The 18,697-nt window shown below is 64.6% G+C and overlaps 3 protein-coding genes across 5 annotated transcripts in view; all 3 read right to left on the bottom strand.

Moving 5' to 3' along the window:
• Positions 1–474: 474 nt before the first annotated feature.
• On the bottom strand, positions 475–6,614 carry ANKRD13D (ankyrin repeat domain 13D). The gene is made up of 15 exons (XM_050974972.1): positions 6,460–6,614; positions 5,441–5,576; positions 5,236–5,360; positions 4,652–4,697; positions 4,426–4,569; positions 3,850–4,039; positions 3,548–3,614; positions 3,395–3,476; positions 3,076–3,137; positions 2,868–2,998; positions 2,511–2,668; positions 2,284–2,430; positions 1,897–2,060; positions 1,740–1,819; positions 475–1,337 (listed from the first exon to the last, which is right to left on the bottom strand). Exons 1-15 carry the CDS (start codon positions 6,547–6,549, stop codon positions 1,097–1,099), a joined length of 1,863 nt encoding a protein of 620 aa, XP_050830929.1. The 5' UTR covers positions 6,550–6,614; the 3' UTR covers positions 475–1,096.
• A 1,179-nt stretch (positions 6,615–7,793) lies between these two features.
• Positions 7,794–15,145, bottom strand: GRK2 (G protein-coupled receptor kinase 2). Of its 3 annotated transcripts, none has more exons than XM_050974749.1 (21): positions 14,807–15,145; positions 13,889–13,965; positions 13,244–13,317; positions 12,907–13,008; positions 12,624–12,698; positions 12,103–12,164; positions 11,836–11,887; positions 11,617–11,708; positions 11,296–11,395; positions 11,145–11,223; positions 10,928–11,058; positions 10,547–10,641; positions 10,362–10,469; positions 10,221–10,287; positions 9,964–10,064; positions 9,806–9,872; positions 9,624–9,719; positions 9,374–9,536; positions 9,157–9,293; positions 8,962–9,072; positions 7,794–8,701 (listed from the first exon to the last, which is right to left on the bottom strand). In XM_050974749.1, exons 1-21 carry the CDS (start codon positions 14,917–14,919, stop codon positions 8,540–8,542), a joined length of 2,064 nt encoding a protein of 687 aa, XP_050830706.1. In that variant the 5' UTR covers positions 14,920–15,145; the 3' UTR covers positions 7,794–8,539. The 3 variants fall into 3 exon arrangements, with proteins under 3 accessions (XP_050830706.1, XP_030095652.2, XP_050830707.1); XM_030239792.2 differs by having other exon boundaries at positions 8,962–9,075; positions 14,807–15,144; XM_050974750.1 differs by lacking the exon at positions 10,362–10,469 and having other exon boundaries at positions 8,962–9,075.
• Positions 15,146–16,526: 1,381 nt separating this feature from the next.
• KDM2A (lysine demethylase 2A) overlaps positions 16,527–18,697 on the bottom strand; it is a 33,620-nt gene continuing 31,449 nt past the window's right edge. The window contains exon 22 of the mRNA XM_030240044.2: positions 16,527–18,647. Coding sequence (XP_030095904.2) covers positions 18,466–18,647 — 182 coding nt within the window. The 3' untranslated portion in view covers positions 16,527–18,465. The remainder of the gene's footprint in view (positions 18,648–18,697) is intronic.

Below are 18,697 nucleotides of genomic sequence, written 5' to 3'. Positions count from 1 at the left end.
CCAGATCATCCGAAAGTGGGAACCATCCGAGGGCCCCTGGCTCTTGGGACCCTCCCCCAGGCGCCCAGAACGTGGGATGCCTTCCCAGATCCCCAGAAACTGTGGAACCCCCGAGGGCCCCCGGCACCGGGGACACCCCAGGTTTCAGCCGGTGGGAATGCCCCAAGTGTCCCCAGCAGCTCATCCCCAAAGAACCCCTTGTGATCCCCATGGGTCCCCAGCCAAGCCCCCCTCCCTGGGCAGGGGGCTTTTCCCATGTAATATAAACAAAATAAAGCAACCCCTGGGCCAGGAATGGGGGCACAGGGCCAGACTGGGGGTGAGCTGAGGAGGAGCAGCCCACTAGTGCCACCCACACGCTTACTGGATGAGGCCCATCACCTGAGCCCCACCCTAACTGCAGGATCCATCCCTTTTCCCAGGCTCCACCCCTGGGACACCCCACCCATCACGCCCCAGGCACAGACACGCGTGTGTGTATATATATATATATATATATAATATATGTATATGTATATGTACAGACATTCGGGGCCCCCTTGCCCCCCCACTGCCCCAAAGGATGAGGCTTGGGGGTCCCCCAGCAGTCCCCCCCACACTGCAGTGCCTTAAAACAGGGGTCACCTGCATCCCACGGGGACCCCCGGGTCTGTCCTGCCCCCCATGGGTCACAGTACAACACCAAAGAGGAGGGGGTTCCCTAGGGAGGGCTCCTGGGCACAGGGGTATCCCCAGGTGAGGGTCCCTGGGCTGAGGTTTGAGCCTGGTGGGAGAAGAGCCCTGGACTGGGGGTCCCGGGGGTAGGAGGATCCCTGGATCAAATCCCCTGTGGGGGGCGGTACCCCCATCAGGGGGGTCCCCATCACGGGGGGGCCATCCCGGCACCGGCTGCTCCCCAGGCAGGGCTGTGCCTGCGCCGGGCCATCCTGGTGTGGGACAGTGCCCGCACGGGGGCGTCCCCGGGCTGGGGTGTCCCTATCCCTGCAAGGGGTGTCCCCACGTGGGACATCTGCGTCCGTGCGTGGGGCGACCCCACATGGGACACCCCGGCCCCTGCGTGGGATGTCCCTGTGCCGGCGTGGAGTGCCCTGGGGCGCTACTTCTCGGTGAGGGAGAGGCGCAGGATGCGCTGGAGCTCCTCGTCCTCCTCGCGCCGCCGCCGCTCCCGCTCCTCCTGCTCCCGCTCCGACAGCGCCATGGCCAGGCGCAGCTGCTCCGCGAAGCTGCCGTACCCGGGGGGGCCCGGGGGGCTCCCGCCGCCCGCTCCGGGGGGGCTCCCGACGGCCGGGGGCTCAGCGCTGGGCCCGGCCTGCAGCAGCATGCTCTCCTGCAGCGCCCTGGGGAGGGGACAGCAGCAGGGCCATGGCCTCGTCATGGCAGCCACACCCCCTCCAGCACACCTGTGCCCCACCCCTGGAGGCCACACCTCCTTCACAGGCCTTACATGGCCTGGAGAGGCAGGGCCCTCCCCACAAACCCCACCCAGCTGCTAGCCACACCCACCTAACCTGTGGTTAGCCACGCCAATTATGGCCACACCCTTTGGGCAGCAAGAAGCTCCTCCCTTTCAGTCCCTCCCCTGGCCACACCCCGACACCTTTAACCCCTGCCCCTCTCACCCCGTGGACCCTGCACCTGCCCCACCCTAACACCTTTAACCGCTGCCCCTCCCAGCTTGGCCCCGCCCAGGTGAGGTGGGTGTGGCACCCCAAGCCACGCCCCCACAGGTGGAACCTCACCTTTCCAGCTGCAGGTCCTCATCGTAGGGCGGAGGCTCTGCCCCGGGGCGGGTGTTGGTCAGCGCCTCCCAGATGGTCACCTGGGGGGTGTGGCCACACATCAGGGGCGTGTCCAGGTGCGTCGGCAGCGTGTCCAGGTAAGGGGGCGTGGCCTTACCTGGTCGGTCTCGGTGCCGGCGTCCAGCAGGCTCTGCTGGATGGCGAACTGCAGCAGGTCATCGTCCTCATCGCGCAGGGGCTCGCTGCGCCCCGCACCCAGCACCGTGTACCCCGCCGGCACCTCGAACACGCCCGCCTCCACCTCGCACGGGAATGGCCACGCTGCCACGCAGGGCGAGCCCTCAGCACTGCCCTCGGGTGTCCCCGTGGCACCTCACGGCGTCCCACGGCACGCCACGCCCGTGGCACGCCACACCCACGGCACCTCATGGTGCCCCACAGCACCCCGCAGCTCCCCATGGCATCCCGTGACACCCCACATCAGCCCACGCCAGCCCTGTTCCGTACCCATGGAATCCCAGCGCTCCCTGGCTCCCAAGCTCACCTCTGTGCCCTGAGGGCTGGGTGCCAGCGGGGTGGGAGCCAGGGGGCTCCGGAGGGGCGCAGATCCGCACGGAGCCCAGGGGCTGGTCACACCCGCACAGGTTGCTGAAGGTGATGCGGGCGTTGAGCACGTGGAACAGGGGGATCTCTGTGGGTACAGGCACCAGTTGAGGCCCAATGAACTCCTGCCCCTATTAATGCCACCCCAAATTAAGCTTTCCCTCTCACCGATCTTGACAGGGAAGCCAGGGGGCAGCTTGAGGGTGATGAAGTCGCGCAGTTTGGCGAAGTGGGCGTTGGAGATGGCCATGAGGTCGATGATGGGCGTCACCTGCTCCGCCAGCGACAGCGGGTGCTGCTCGCACAGCCACAGCGTCGCCTTGAACCTGCCCGGGCACCACCGTGGGCACGGGGACTGCTGGGGCCCCCAGCACCACCCCAGTGCCACTGCCCTGGCCACACCCCCGAGGTACAAACAGTGGCACGGTCCCCGAAGTACGAACAGTGGCACAGAGTGGGAACAGTGTTCCCACTCCGGACTCTGTCCCCACCCGGTATGTCCTGACCTTGGGGCGGTGGCCTCACCTCTGCACCTTGCTGGACATCTCGATGGGGCGCCCGATGTTGCGGGTCTCCAGGTCAAAGTGGGGGTCGAAGTACTCCTCGGGAGTGATGGCTGTGGGGTTGGTGGGGCTGGCAGCCTGCAGGACGGGTGCCTGGGGGGACAGCAGCACCACTCAGCCCCTCTGGAGATCCCCCACTTTCCCCAGGGACCTCTGGGATGGCCACTCACCCCATTGTGGGTGCCGTGCTGCTGCGCAATGCCCAGGAAGGAGTGGAAGGGGGTCTTGGAGCCTGGAGGGAGAGGGGGGTGCAGGGTGAGGTGTGGGCAGCGGGAGGGACTCCCAGGGCTGTCACCAGTCACACCCCTCATGGGTCACACTGTCCCATGCCTGTCACATTATTCCCGCAGTTTCTCACACCTGACATGTCACACCCCACACCCAGAACGTCACACTCACAGTGTCCCACACCTGACACCTGTGCCACCCAGGAAGGGTGGCATGTCCCCACCATGTACAGGCCCCCTGATTGGCTGACAGGGCTGTCACCTTTGCTGCGTGACTTGTCCTGGTCGGAGAGATGCTCCGTCCTGGTCTTGGTGACCAGCTCCACGTTGCTGGCACTGTACACCTGTGTAGGGACACTGTCAGGCTTGCCACACTCTAGGCTGTCCTCAGTGTCCCCCCAGTCTTCGTGCTCACCTTGGCCTCGTAGCCGCTGACCATCTCCATCTTCTCCGAGCGCCAGCCCCAGATCCCAGACTTGTTCCTGGGGGAGCGGGAAGGCCTCATGCTCTTGCACCAGCGCTTCCTTCCCCTTGGCCCACGCTTCCCCCTTGCATGGCCTATGCCCGCCGAGAACTCCCCTCCCCTCCCCTCCCCTCCCCTCCCCTCCCCTCCCCTCCCCTCCCCTCCCCTCCCCTCCCCTCCCCTCCCCTCCCCTCCCCTCCCCTCCCCTCCCCTCCCCTCCCCTCCCCTCCCCTCCCCTCCCCTCCCCTCCCCACCTCTCGAAGGCGATGTTCCGGGTGTCCAGGTGTGTGGACACGATGGGTGAGGTGAGCCGGCCAGCCACGTGCTCCTCGCTGGGCTGCATGGCCGCCAGCAGCAGCTCGGGCTCGTGCAGGGCCAGCGCCAGCGTCTCCGTGTACACCACCTGCTTGTCGTGGTCCACCTCCATCACCACGGCCCCCTCGTCTGTGTGGGGACACCGCAGGGCTCAGCACCCCACCCCACAGGACAGCCCCAGGCCTGGGGGGCACTGGGGGGCTGGGGGGATTGGGGGTCCCTGGTAAAAGAACTGAGGTGTTCCCCTCGGGAGGGGGGAACTGGAATCCCACATGGTCCTAGAGGGGATCTGGGAGGTCCTTATGGGGGGTATTTATACTGCAGAGGGTCTGGGGGATCTCCAGGGAAGTCCCTGTAGGAAATCTGGGGTCTTTATAGGGGTGCACTTATAGTGCAGGGGGTCTGTGGCTCCCCACAAAGACTGGGGGGCCCCCAGGGAATCCAGACAGGTCCTTACAGGGGTGCACCCTGGGCTCCCCAGGGTGGCAGAGGGGCCGCGGGGGGCTGGAGCTGACCTTCCCCCTTGAAGATGTAGCTGCGGCGGCCGCGCTGCCACGTCATGTGCTCGAAGCCCAGCAGGGTGGTGTCCACCCGCAGGCTCTCGCCGCGCTTCCACACGCGGTACACATCGCTGGGACACACCTTGGACACCAGGGGCACTGCGAGCACAGGGACCCGTCAGCCTCGCGGCCGGGGGGACCCTGGGGACCCCCTTCCCCCGCCCAGCCTGGCCACACTCACCCCAGCTCGTGAACTCCCACTTCATCTCCACATAGAAGTCTGATGCCTGGAAGGGATGAGGAGAATGGTGGGGGATGTGGAGGGGCTGGGGACTCCCTGCTGGGGTCACTGGGGGGGGGGGGAGTCTGGGGAGAAGGGATGGGGGTCCCTATTGGGGTCCTGGGTGGGGATCAGAGAGAGTGAGGGCATTAGTGCAGGACCACAGGGAAGGATAAGCAGCGAGTCCCAGAGGAAAAGGATAAGCAGGGGGTCCCCAGGGAAAGAATGGAGTCAATGGGGGCTTCTGGGGAGAATCTGGGGTCCCTTCTCAGACCACTGAGGACATGGGAAGTCTGGAGAGCAGGGGTGGGGGTCTTTATTGGGGTTCTGGGTGGGGATCAGGGCAATCTGGGGAAGTGGGGTTGGACAGGCAGGGTGTCCCTGGGGAAAGAGTGGGGTCATGGAGGAGACAGGGAGTCCTGGGGAGACTTGGGGGGTCTCTGCTGGAATCACTGGAGAGGTGGGGAGTCTTGAGCAAAGGGATGGGACTGGTAGGTGTCCCTGGGGGGCTCTGGGGTGCAGGGTGCAGTTCTGGGGGGCTGTACCCGCCGCAGTTTGCTGAGCAGCTCGGGGATGCCGGCGAGGCGCCGCGTTGCCCGCTGGTAGTCACGGTACTGGAGCACCAGCTGCACCATCTCGGGGTCCCCCGTGCTCACTGCCTCCTGCAGCACTGGGGACACGGGGTGCCATCAGCTGGAGGCCACCCGCACCCCTGGATGGTGTCCCCAAGTCCCCGAGGTGTCCCTGTACCCGTCCATCCATTGGCATTCTCCCGGCCCACGTTGGCGTTGTGCCGCAGCAGCACCCGCACCGACTCCAGGTGGCCCAGGGACACGGCCAGCTCCAGGGGTGTCCGGCCACGCGGGTCTGTCAGCTCCACATCGTGCTGGAAGGGTGCTGGGGTCACTGTCCCCTCCCTGTGCCACCCCAGGGCTCCCCCTGCGTCCCCCATGCTCCCAAGGCCTGGTGCTCCCAGGCCCCCCTTCTCCCAGTGCAGCCAACCCGATCCCAGCGCTCCCAGTTGCTTGCAGGCCTTTGGCACTACAGTCCCTTATTATCCCAGTGTCACCAGTCCTTCCAGTGCCACCAGTTCTTCCAGTGCTCCCAGTGCCCCGAGTCCCAGTGTCCCTGGTACTCCCAGTCCCCACACCACTCCCAGTCTTCTCCAGCACTCCCAGTTCTCCCAGATGTTCCCAGTGCTGTCCCCCCCACTCAGTACCGCCAGCTCCCCTTGCTCCCAGTCTTCCCAGCCCCCCTCCAGTTCCCCCAGCACCCTGTGACCCCAGTTTCCCCAGTGCTCCCAGTTCTCCCATCCCCTGTGCCCCATCTCCCCTAGCGCTTCCAGTCCCTCTGCAACGCTCCCAGTCTTCTCCCCAGCGCTCCCAGTGCTCCGTGTCCCCAGCCTTCCCTAACGCTCCCAGTCTCCCTCCCTTGCTCCCAGTCCCTCCAGGCTCCTCGTCCCCGCAGTGCTCCCAGTATCTCCCAGTAAGCCCAGTGCTCCCAGTTCCAGCAGCGCTCCCGGTCCTTCCAGCCCTCCCAGCATCCCCCCTCCCCCCTCGCGCAGAGCGTTCCCCGTTTTCCCCAGCGCTCCCAGTCCCCCCCAGCATTCCCAGCGCTCCCAGTCCCCCCACCCCCGCGCTACGGGCCCCGCCGTTCTCCGTCCCATCGCCTCCCCTCCCGCGTTCCCGTTCCCGGTGCCGGTGCGTGGGGGGGGGGGGGGTGCCCGCTCCCGGCGCCGCTCCCGGTGCCGCTCCCGGCGCCGTTCCCACCGTCCCCGCGCGCAGGGCGCTGTCCAGCGCCTGGTGCCGGTTGTGCCAGACGAGCCGGTGCAGCGGGAAGGTCTCGGCGGGCCGGGCCATCCCGGCACCATGTCCCCGGGGCCGCCGGGGCGGACGGACCGGGCCGCAGCGCGGGGCCTGCCCGCAATGGCTGCGCGGGGGCGGCGGCGGCGCAGCGCGGCGGCGCGGGGCGGGGCCGTACCGGGCACCGGGAACAGGCAACGGCACCGGCAGCGGCGGATGGCAGCGGGAAAAGGGGACGGCATCGCCGCCGGGAACGGGCACCGGCAAAGGGAATGGGAAAAGGGAAGGGGCATTGGCACGGGGAACGGGCACCGCCAAAGGGAGCGGGAACGGGGCGCCAGGAAGGAAACAGGCACCGGGCAGGGGAATGGCATTGGCACTGGGCACGGGAACGGGCAGCAGGAAAGGGAACGAGGTGTCGGGAGTGGGGCACCGGAAACGTTATCGGCACCGGGAACGGGAATAGGAGCAGGCACTGGGAACGGCACCAGCACCGGGAACCGCGATTGTGGGCACCGCCATGCAGCAGCACTGGGAATGCGACTGGAACCGGCAGCGGACACAGCCTGGGGCCGTACCCTCTCACACTTTCCCATCGGGGTTGAAACCAGGGACCCACTGGCCCCCAGCTGACCCCCGGTACCGGGGGCTGGCGGTACAGGGGCTGCCTGTGCTCGCATCTCCTTCTAGGCACCCTGAGGGGCCCTGGGGCTCCCTGACCCCTTTTACATCATAACATTAGTGAAGGGGTACCTGGTGCTCAGGATCATCATCCATCCAGTCCTGGGTTTATCCCATCCCATCCCATCCCATCCCATCCCATCCCATCCCATCCCATCCCATCCCATCCCATCCCATCCCATCCCATCCCATCCCATCCCATCCCATCCCATCCCATCCCATCCCATCCCATCCCATCCCATCCCATCCCATCCCATCCCATCCCGGCCGTGCAGCTCCCCAGGAATGCTGGAGCACCAGCCCAGCTGTGCTGCGCCCTGACACGCTGCCCGCAGGCAGGGTGTGGGCAGGAGAGGTGGCACCTGCACTGCCTGGTGACAAGTGACAGCCAAGATCATCCCTGGGGACAGAGCAGCAACGGGGGGCACAACCCCCAGCAGCTGACGCTGGCCCGGGACCCCGATCCTGTGGGGCTTGGGGATGCTCTGGCATGTCCCCAAAGTGCAGGTGTGTCCATAGGGGGACATACAGGAATCTCCCACACCACAGGAGGTGACAAGGACTCCATGCCACCTTCAGTGGAGCCGTCTCTCCACCCTGCAGTGAGGTGGAGCTGGAGGGTGTTTTTAGATCTTTTTATTATAAAAACTCTTTTTTTTTGCCATTCTCACATCTCTGCTCATGAAAACCTCACTCACCCACTGCCCTTGCCCTGCCCCATGCCCCCCCTGCCCGGTGCCCCCCTAGCCCCGGGAGCAGAGCGACCAAAGACTAATATTTACAGATGCTGCTAGGGACTGGGGGGGCAGGGGGTACCCCTATGCCCACCCGTGGCTGATTTAAGGGGGATCCCATCCGCTCCTTTCTCCTCAGGAGGGAGGGCAGGGGGTTGGGGATGCCCCGGGGAGGGGCAGGAGGGGCAGTGGCAGAGCGGGGGGCACAGGGGACCCATGGTACAGTATTTACAGGGGGTCCCCCTGGGCACACACTCACTCACACACAGCCACACACGCACACAAGGGGGTGTCACCCACGGGACGGGCACAGCCACGCAGGGGAGGGCGGACATGCCGGCTGGGGACCCCGCCGGCCCCTTTGGCACACACGGCACTGGGGAGTGGGGGGGAGGGACGGGGGCTGCCTTCATCTGAGCCGGAGAGTTCCTGCAGGACCAGGGGGGAACATCGGGGAGAACGTGCCAGGCCGTGTGGTGCCTGGTGTCGGCAGCGTCACTGCAGCCGCGCCCCCGGGTGACACCGGCACCGGGCGTGTCCCCCCCCCCCGCCAGGCACACGGAGAGCGGGGGACACGCGGGAACCCAACCCAATAAATTAGAAGTGGGGTGGGAAGGGGGCGTGGAGAGGGATCAGAGCCCGTTGGGGGAGCGCTGGATGAACGGCACTTTGCTGAGCTCCACCACGGGCGAGCGCGGCTTGTTCTGCATGCGGGGCACCCGCTGCAGCAGCTGCTGCGCCTGGCGCTGCGCGTCCCGCAGCTCCTTCCGCCACTGCACCAGCTCGGGGTCGCTCTGCAGGGCAGGCAACTGGGTCAGGAGAGGGGACAGGGCAGGGCACAGCGTGGTTGGGCCGCCCCAGGGTGCCAGGGCTGTGGGGTTTCCCCACGTTTTCAGTATTGATGCCCTGGCACGGCTTGAAGGACTCAACATGCAAGTGGCCAGCAAGAGGCGGCTAGTAGCCAGCAGGGGGGATGGCTAGTAACCAGCAGGGGGGATGGCTAGCAGGCAGCAGCAGGTGGCCAGCAGCCAGGGGGGCAGGGGGGGACACTCACGTCACACTGCAGCACGAACTGCTTGCCCCCGCGAATCCGGAGCAAGATGCACTTGCGCTCCTTCACCTGCGTCTCCTCCACCGAGTCGATCTCCTCCATGGTGAGCAGGGACTGCTGGGGGGACAGGCTCAGCCCGGTCCCCGTGCCCTCACCGGGGTCCCCCAGCCCTCACCCCTGGTGCCGTGCCCTCCTTACCGGCGACTCGCCCTCCCCGCGCCACTCCAGGCGGTTGGGGAAGAGGTAGAAGTAGCGGCGCTGCCACTGCGTCAGGAAGGGGTTGCCCAGCTTGGCCATGTAGCCGTGCATGATGCAGTCCTTGCCCATGGCGTACTCTGGGATCAAAGGCAGGCGGGATCAGCACCTGGGATGTGCCCAGGGGTGGTTCAGGGCGGGGGTCCCTGGCCCTACTCACCCTCCTCGTGGCCCAGCTGCTTGTTCTTGGCCTTCTTGCGGGCCTCCAGCTTGTCGGTGTCGGCGTTGACGGCGTCAAAGACGGTCTCGGTGACCTCCTGCTGCCAGCGCTCCGAGATGGTGAGCGGGAAGTTGCGGTACAGCTCCTGGTCGCTCTCCAGCAGCTGGGCAGGGTGGGATGCTGGGGTCATGCCAGGGTGAGGGGCTGCGGGCCACCCCACGCCCCCACGCTTGGTCCCTGTGCCCGGTACCTTGATGCCCTTGGTGTCCTCCTCATCAAAGGAGCCGATGTCGAAGGCGTCGGCCGCATTCACCTCGCCGCGCGGTGGGACGAGGGGCGGCGGGTACTGTGGGCAGCAGTGGGGATCAGAGGGGTGGCTGCCCACATCTGTGTCCTCGTCCCTGTCCCCAGCCATGGGCACACACCCCTCACCTTCTGCAGGAACACCATCTGCCAGTCCAGGCCCTTGAAGAAGGGCTCTTCCTTCACCTCCTGCGCCCTGCAGAAGGAGGAGGGCGGGTGAGCGTGGCTGCAGGGGGACTGTGCCAGCACACCTTGTCCCATCCCCTGGGGGCCTTGGGGACACTCACCCTCGCCCCATGCAGCCCAGGCGCCGGTTGACATCCCGCTGCAGCAGCCCCTCCAGCAGGGAGCGCAGCTCTGGGGAAAAGGAGTCCGGCAGCTCCACGGCCTGTGGGAGATTCCATGAGATCACTGCTGAGCGGGGACAGGGATACACACGGACACACAGCTGGGCACAAACACGTGCTCCAGGCAAAGACCAGCTGTCCCTGACCCCCTGTGTGCCTCCCATGTCCTGCCCACAGCCCCCAGTGCCCCCACCCACCATGGTGAGGGTCATCCGGTCAATCTCGTGCTTGTCCTTCGTCTTGTGCTGCCGGAACGGGCTGTGCCTGTGGCGTGGAGGGAGAAGGGGCTCAGCAGTGCCCAGCTGTGTCCAGCTGTGCCCAGCTGAGCCCACACTCACCCCCTGAGCAGCTTGAAGAGCATGCAGCCCAGTGAGAACCAGTCAGCGCTGCTGTCGTAGGCCACCCCCTTCTGCAGCACCTCCGGCGCCATGTACCCGTGGGTGCCCCTGGGGAGGGGGCACAGGGGGGTCAGGGGCCGCCCCGGGCGGGGGGGCAGGGCGGGCAGGGGTGTGGGCACACTCACACGCTGGCGTGGGGCTTCTTCTTGGAGAAGTCGCAGGCCAAGCCCAGGTCGGAGATGCGGACGTGGCCGAACTCATCCAGGAGGATGTTTGCTGGCTGCGGGGACACCAGGGGACACCCTGAGCCCCAGAGCGACCCATGGCTATGGGGCAGTGAGCCTGGGGGGCTCTGTGGGATTTGGGGGTGTCTGAGCGCCCCTGAAGTCTCAGGGCACCCATGGATTCTGCTGTTGGGGTGTCCATTAGAGCTGAGGGTGCCCTCTGGGCTCCCACAGTGTTCTCAGGGGCCACGCAGGGTTTGCAACACCTGAGGGTGCCCACAGGGTGGTGGAGGGGGTTCCAAAGGGATGTCCTGGGGATGTCCTGCGGGTGGGGACGGTCACCTTGAGGTCACGGTACACCACGAAGCGGCTGTGCATGTGCTCCAGGCCCAGGATGATCTCGGCCGCATAGAACCTCATCTCCGCCTCCGAGAAGACGCCGTGCTGGGACAGGTGATAGTGCAGGTCCCCCCCTGTGGGGACAGGGACCGGCTGTCACCCGGAGCAGCTGTGGCAGGGGGCTCTGTGCCTCGGGAGTGGCTCAGGGCCAGGGTCTCACCGTTCATGAGGTCGAGGATGAAGCTGAGCTTGTCAGGCGTGTGGAAGGCGTAGGACATGCACACTATGAATGGGCAGTCCTGGCAGGAGACACGGGGTCACCCTCCCCGTCCCTGTCCCCAGCCACCCTGTCCCCAGCCCAGCACCCTCACCCCAGTGCTGACGAGGGACAACATGATGCGCTCATTGAGGGCCAGCGTCTCGCCCTGCTTCATCTTGATGCGTTTCTTGTCCAAGCACTTCATGGCATACCTGGGGGGGACATGGAGCCCCTGCAGCCACCATGTCCCCACAGCAGCACCAGCACCCAGCCCCCACCCACAGCCGTGACGTCCTTGCCAGCCCCGGGGGCGCCTGCAGCCACGGCAATATCCCCGCAGCCCCCCAACACGTGCCACCACAGCAATGCCACTGGGCACCCCCAGCACCCCAAAGCTCAGGTGGGCCCCTGGGTGCCGGAGCATTCCCGTTACATTTTGCCCGTGTCCGCTTTCCGGCAGCCGTAGACCTCCCCGAAGCCGCCGCGGCCGATGATTCGGTGAACGCTGAAGTCGTTCATGGTGAGCTGAGGAGGAGACTGGCATGAGCCTGGACACCAAGCCCTGCCCCAGTTTTCCCAGGTGAGGGACACAGGGGCTCCCTGGAAGCACATCCCCCTGCCTGGGAGGTGAGGGGCAGGGATTCCTGCTCACATGGATGTTCAGCTCCACGTTCTTCCACTGGCAGAACCGCGTGAACTTGTCACTGCAAGGAAGAGCAGAGAGGGCAAGAGTGGAGATCCTGGAGAAACACCCTCAGAGACTCCCTGGATTTGTCTGCAGACAGGGAGCATCCCCCAGGACACTTGGGAAAGGAAGAGACCCCTGAGTCCCCAGTGTGGGGACCCCTGGTTCCTCTCTGGGCTGGGAGACAGTGGGATGGGATACCCCAATCTGCATGGGAATTTCCTCCCAGCTCACCTCTCAATGAATTTCTGGAAGATGCCCCCACGCAGGTTCTGGCAGATCTCTTCAATGTAGGGCTGGGGAGGACACAGGGCTCAGTGCTGGGTCCCCAGGGCCACGCAGGTCACCCTGATCCCATCAGTACGTGGGGTGTCCTCCAGCCCTGGGATTTCACATCCCCCCACTGCCACTTCCAGGCCCCTGGGGATGCTTCTGACACCTCAGTCTCTGGGAACCCCAACATCACCAGCCCTGGGCACCCCTAAGGTGACATCCAGGGTCCCAGTCACCTCCCTCTGAGGACCCCCTGATCTCTCCAGCCCCCAGTCTCCCATCACCCCATGGGGACTACAATCAATTCCCCCTTACTCCCAACATTCTGGGGACCCTCTCACCATCCCTAGGGGTCCCCATTCCTCCTGGGACAGCCCCCTCCCACTTTCAGGGACTCCTGTCACCCCCAGGCCCCTCTAAGGATTAACTCTCTGAGTGTTACAGGTGGCAAGGACCCCTTCCCTGCCCCAGGTGATGCCCACCTGGAAGAGGTCTGGGGGCACCTGCTTCTTGCTCAGGCGGCTCTGGACGTGCTCTGTGGCGCTCTTGGAGAAGGGCTGTGATGGGGACAGGACTGTGTCACCTCGGGCAGAAGGGACAGCGGCCAGGCAGGGTTGCACGAGGCCACAGAGGAACACCCATCTGTAGGGCTGGGATGTGGCTCCCAGGATGGAGCCTGTGGGGGGTGTGCAGCTGCCCCTGAGGACACTGTGGGCACAGTGGGGACATCCCTGCCACCCTGCTGCCTCACCCCAGGGCACTCACATGGGAGCAGGCCAGCAGCTCCTTCATGATGTAATGGTCGAAGATGTGGCGGCTGCGGGCGGCTCGCTCCTCCTCTGAGTCCAGCTTCTCGTACTTCTTGATCTGGAGAGGGCACAGCTCCAGTGGCACGGAGGCATGCAGAACGCTGGGAACTGTGGCCCCTCTGGGTGCCAGGTGCCATGGGAGGGGTTATCCCATCCCCTCGGACAGTGTCTCCCAACTCCCTGGGCACCGTCACCTCGGGTGGTGCTCTTGGCGCCGTGTCCAAGGGCCCTGGAGGTGCCAACCCCACTGCTGGTGCACGCAGGGGGCTGTCCCCTGGGTCCCCCTGTCTCACCTCCTCATAAAATTCCATCAGGGGCTTGGCCTCCTCGGCCTGGTTGAAGGCGAAATCCCGGAAAAGCAGGTAGCCTGCAGGGACAGAGTCACAGCGTGAGAGGTGACAGCCCCCAGGCCAAGGGACACAGGGACATGCCCAGGGCCTGCCCAGCCCTGCTGCCACCCCAGTGCCAGGCTTGGGGAAGTGCCAAGCAGGGACCGGTGAGGACCTGGCAGGGCGACAGGGTGACAAGGCCACAGCTGGTGTGGGGAGCAGCACCCCGGGGCAGCGAGGGGCAGAGAGGGGGCTACCGTGGGGCACAGTGGGAGCAGGGGCACGGGCGGGCACACGGAGCAGGGCGGACGTGCCCGGAAACCGCCGGAGCAGCAGGAGGAAGTGAGAGGCGCTTCCTGCCCTGGACGGTTTGTGCTGGCGTGGAGGGAAGTGACAGGACAGGGGACACAGGGTGGGGAACGTGGCGCAGCCCCCCAGCACCCCTGCCCAGCCTGGCCCCACAACCCCCCTGCCACTCCTGTGGCCATTCTTGCTGTCAGGGTGGCCACCAGTGCAGCCCCCCAGGCCACCCACGCTTGCCCCCGTGCTTGTGGCTGCTGGCCCAGATGCCCCCTCGTGTCCCCCACAACCCCCACGTCCCCAGCTCACCGATCTTCTGCGTGAAGATCTTGTCAAATGTCACCTCTCCCCGGTCCTCCAGGTACTTCTGCATGACGCTGCGGATGCTGGGGACACACCAGAGGGGCTCAGCCGTGGCCCCTGACGGACCCCTGCTCCCCCCCCCCCCTCCTGCTTCTCCCGCGTCCCCAAGCCCCTGTGGCATGCATGTCCTACCATCCTGTGTGTTCCCACCCAATTGTGGCACATTGTGGGTGCCAGGATCACAGCGTGTCCCACGCACTGGGGCCCAAAGGAGGGTGGGGTCAAGTGTCACCCCCAAAAAAGACTCACAGGTGCCTGGCAGTGAAGGCACAGGAGAGCCCCGGGGTCTGGCAGGGGGAAGGGGGACCGTGACCCTCGGCACACCTGGGTACAGGTGTGTGTGTGTGTGTGGGTGTGTACACATGGGTGTGACACGGCGGCCACAGAAGGGACACACAGCTGGGTGGGACAGCAGGATGTGCGTCTGTATGTCTGTGTTTGTGCGTCCCTGTGTCAGGCAGGAAGTGTGTCTGTGTGTCCATGTCCGTGTGTCTGTCTGTGCAACAGGCATGACACTTGTGGGTCCATAACCGTGTGTATGTCCATGTCCGTGTGTCTGTCTGTGCAACAGGCGTGACACTTGTGGGTCCATATCCGCGTGTGTCCATATCCGTGTGTCCATATCCGCGTATGTCCATATCCGTGTGTCCATATCCGTGTGTGTCCATGTCCGTGTGTGTCCATGTCCGTGTGTCAGGCCAGGTGTGACCGGCACACACGTGTGCAGGAGGTGTTCGTGACCCGCGGGCGCGTGCGAGCGGTACCGGGAAGGGGTGACCGAGGGACCGGGAATGGCGGAGCCGGGGGCGGACGGACGCACGGACGGACGGACGGACAAGCGGAGGGGCAGCGGCGGGGCCTCACCTGGGCTCGGGCAGGACGATCCTCTTGCTGGCGCGGGCGGCGGGCGCGGCGCGGCTCTTCTCCATGGCCATCAGGTAACTCACGTCCGCCAGCACCGCCTCCAGGTCCGCCATCGTGCCGCGCCGCCGGCCCCGCCGCCGGCGCCGCACCGGCCCCGGCCCGACCCGACCCGCCGGCCCCGGAACCGGAACCGCGCCCGGAAGCGGAACGGGGCCGGAGAGGAGCCGGGCGGAGGAGCGGGGAGCGGCCGGGAGGGGCTCGGCGGCCCCGGGACGCGGGCGGCGGCAGCGCCCGGAGCCGGGGGAGCGGAGCGCGGAACGGGGCGCGGCCGCACCGGGGCGCGGGCGGGGACAGCGGGCCTGGGCGGGGACAGCGCCACCGTCACGCCCGCCCGGGAGGGGCCGTGACACCGGCTGTGGCACTAGCGGTGTGTGTGACACTGGGTGTGTGACACTGAGGGTGTGCCACTGGGAGTGTGTGACACGGGGTGTGTGACTCTGGGGGTGTGTGTGACACTGGGTGTGCGACACTGGGTGTGTGACACAGGATGCGTGGCACTGGATGCCCATGTGCCACCAGGTGTGTGTGCCAGCCTGGGGGTGTGACACCACGGGTGTCACGCCGTCTCTGTGTGAGCCATTGTGTGTGTGACACTGTGCGAGAGACGCCTCGTGTGTGTCAGTGGCTCTGTGTGTGCGTGACATCGTGTGTGTCATTCCACACCAGTGTCTGACCACATGCCATGCGCGGCAGCGGTGTGACTGTGCGTGTGTGACACCGTGTGCAGGGTCCCTGTCCCCGGGGCCACGAGGGACACCTGGAGGGGACAGGCAGGGGGTCGGGGCGCTGAGATTCGCTTGACACTGGTGTATCACCGGGGGAGGCATGTGGTGGCACTTGGGGACCAGGGCACAAGGAGGGTGACAGTGGCCTCAGCCAGCTGTGGAGGATGATGTCACCTGCCATGTGCCTCGCCGTGCAAATGTCACAGCCCAGCCACCGCAGGGACCTGGGCCGTGACATCCCCGCAGGGTGGGGGACACTAAATGTCACCCTGGTGGCCCAGGAATCCACTGGGAGAGGACAGGTTTCCCAAGGGATGTGGCGGGGAAGAGCCCCACAGGCCTCTGGAGGACCTGTGGCCCTGGCAGGAGGTGATGAGACACAGGGACAGCTGCCACCACCCGCCAGGACAGTGGGGACACCAGGACAGCTGCCTGCCACCACTGACGGTGCTCCAGTTTCTTCTTGAGCAGCTGAGAAAGCCACAGTGCTGGGGACAGGGGGGACACAGGAGGTCCCCTCCACTTCCCTCACAGACCAACAGGCAGACCTCACACTCAGGGATTGTAGTTGCTCTTTTTTTTCCTTTCAGTTTTGTTTTTTTTAAGTCCAAAAATCCACCCCCAAGAAACAAAATATTTCCCGTGGGAGGCTGGGTTTTCCCTCCCCACACAACAGCTTGCTCAGCCTGGTGCTACTATGGTATGAGCAAAGAGCCTCTCTAAAAATCCAGCATGGGAGAAGGCTTAGGCAGCAAAAACCCCCAAAATACCAAAAAAAAAACCCAAAAAAAAAAAAAAAAACACCCAACCAAAAAAAAAAAAAAAAAAAAAAAAGGGGGAAAAATAAAGAAAACCAAACCCGCAAGCCAAGTAGGTGCCCTCCCTCTGCCCCAGCCAAGAACCCCCAACCCCAGCTGAGAGAGCGCAAGACTTGGTTTGCTTTTACCCTTAATGCTTACATTTAATTTTAAAGCACAAACATCAGAGATGGACTCTAAATCGCCAACAAAAAAATAGATATTTACAATATTTCTCCGGGGAAGGGAGGGAAGGAGGAAGGGAGGGAAGGGGGATTAAAACGAAACAAAACCACAACCAAACCCTTAAACAAGTGACTTTGCTTGCAGGAGTTGTCTTTAGGGAGCAGGCTGGGTTGGTTTTAAATCACTAAGTGATTTTTATTATATATATTTCTCTTTTTTTCTTCCTCGTGGATATGCACCACGCCGGGGTGGTGAGGAGGGTTGCACGCCGGAGTCTCTGCGGCTGGAGAGCGGGGACACGGCGGGAAGGGGGTGCTGTCCCCGCGGAGGAGGGTGCGCCTCGCCCCTCTCAACCCCAGCTCTGGAAATTTTCTTTCGCGTTGCAAAACTCAAAAGGAATCCAAAGGAAAAAGAAAAGCTTTAATTCTTCCGATGTCTTTCCCGGGAGCCACCGCCGAGAGAGGCCGAAGGCTCCTCCTCTCGCCTGGGGGGGGGTTCCTGCTCCGGCTCCGCTTCGGCCGCACTGCCCCTTGTCACAGGCACTGCGGGATTGTCCCCTGGTGTCCCCCTACCGGGGACAGACCCCGCGAACCGCCTCTCCTCCTTTATTGCTTCTGAAGCAGCGCGGGGGGGGGGGGGGGGGGGGTGCGGGCTGCCGCCCGGGAGCCCTGCGGGGCCGGGGACCGGTGGTGGCACGGAGGGAACACCCCGGATTGTGCTATCAGTATGCTGCCAGGGAGAGAGCAGGGTGCTGACACCAGGGGGACAGAGAGGGGGAGCGTCCAGGCACAGGCAGGACAGGGAGGGAAATAAAATAGTGACCCAGAAAAAGAAGATTCCAACCTTTTTTCCTTTCTTTTTTTTTTTCCTTGGCTTTTTTTTTTAGTTGTTTTGTTTTTTTGTCTTTTTTTGTTGTTTTTTTTTTTTTAAAGTGCAAAAAGCTCTCTGCTGCCCTAGAGAGAGGTTCTTTGGACCAACCATTCATTGCAAAGGAAAATCGGCAGCGAAAAGGGGGTGGGGGGGGGGAAAGGAGAGGACGATGCCAGTTCGGTCCCAGGCCGCAGAGCAGCCCTCACCCCACCAGCCCCAGAGTGCTTCATGGTGCCGGGAGCTGGGCAAGAAGAGGAGGCAGCTCCTGTCGTTCCCCCCCCCCACCCCCCCCCCACCCCGCGCTCACTCACCCCTGGCTGATGCTTACCGAGTCCTCCCTGAGCTCTGGTGTACCTGTGGGCTCTCCCCTGCTCCATCCCCTCAGACGAGTTATCCCCCAGCCCCTGCTCCTGGGACACCCCAGCCACAGGGCTCCTGCCCTGGGTGCTTAAAGAACCACTTGGATGTGTGGGAGGAGGGCCATGGATATCAGCCCCTGCAGCCAGTCGAGGGGAAGGGAAAAGGGGGGAAGAGCACAGGGAAGTGCCGAGCTGGTGGCAGCACAGAAGGGATGGGGTGTTCTGGCTCTGCTCCCACTTCCTCGGAGAGACCTTGACCCTCAAGCTTTGTGCTACCAGGGAAGTGACAAGTGTTTCAAGGCAAGGAGAGGACGGGGAAGAGGGGAAAAGCTGGGGGGAGAGGGTGCCCCATTTCTCTGCACAGAGGCCTCTGTTACAGCCCCCGCCTCGGGAGCGGCCAGCCTCCAGGCCGAGGCTCCCTGCCATGTGCCTGTTCCTCCTCTGGTACTGGCCAGCCTGGCGGGACATCTTCCTCGGCAGAAGTCCCGGGGAAGGAGAGGAGGAAGGACAGTAGAGTGAGGCCAGCGATGGCCCTGCCTGCCGAGTCAGGTGGGAGGCAGCGGCAGGACACGCAGGGCAAGGGGGGGAGGTGGAGGAGGGGCTCTCCAAGAGGGGCGGGATGGGCTCTTTTCCTTCTCTTCAGTCTGCCCCGGGGAGGGTCTCTAGCTGATTTTTTGGATCAGCTTCTCATCGGACAGGCAGTAGAGGCTGTTGATAGACAGGTCCGAGATGAAGTGCTCACAGGCTTTGCGGGTGATCTGTTTGCAACCCCGCAGGTCGATGAGGGTGACGTTGGAGATGCGGCGCAGGTACAGCAAGGCCTGGTCCGTCAGCTTATTGCAGCCTGTGGGCAGAGAGCAGAGGGAGCGTAAGGGGGATGCCTCCAGCAGCCAG

Source organism: Serinus canaria, chromosome 5, assembly GCF_022539315.1.
Source record: "Serinus canaria isolate serCan28SL12 chromosome 5, serCan2020, whole genome shotgun sequence".
Classification (NCBI taxonomy): domain Eukaryota; kingdom Metazoa; phylum Chordata; class Aves; order Passeriformes; family Fringillidae; genus Serinus; species Serinus canaria.
Note: the sequence above shows the minus strand (reverse complement) of the source record. Positions and strands in the feature narration are given on the sequence as shown.

What these genes read in the sequence shown, in the direction of transcription:
- ANKRD13D (XM_050974972.1), bottom strand. Translation starts at nt 6,549, where the DNA reads ATGGCCCGGCCCGCCGAGACCTTCCCGCTGCACCGGCTCGTCTGGCAC. An exon ending in CTACATCTTCAAGGGGGAAG is followed by an intron (nt 4,040 to 4,425) that starts GTCAGCTCCAGC and finishes GTCCCCACACAG; the next exon opens with ACGAGGGGGCCGTGGTGATG. An exon ending in GAGGACCTGCAGCTGGAAAG is followed by an intron (nt 1,338 to 1,739) that starts GTGAGGTTCCAC and finishes TCCCCTCCCCAG; the next exon opens with GGCGCTGCAGGAGAGCATGC.
- GRK2 (XM_030239792.2), bottom strand. Translation starts at nt 14,919, where the DNA reads ATGGCGGACCTGGAGGCGGTGCTGGCGGACGTGAGTTACCTGATGGCC. An exon ending in GATCTTCACGCAGAAGATCG is followed by an intron (nt 13,318 to 13,888) that starts GTGAGCTGGGGA and finishes CTGTCCCTGCAG; the next exon opens with GCTACCTGCTTTTCCGGGAT. An exon ending in ACCGGATGACCCTCACCATG is followed by an intron (nt 10,065 to 10,220) that starts GTGGGTGGGGGC and finishes AATCTCCCACAG; the next exon opens with GCCGTGGAGCTGCCGGACTC.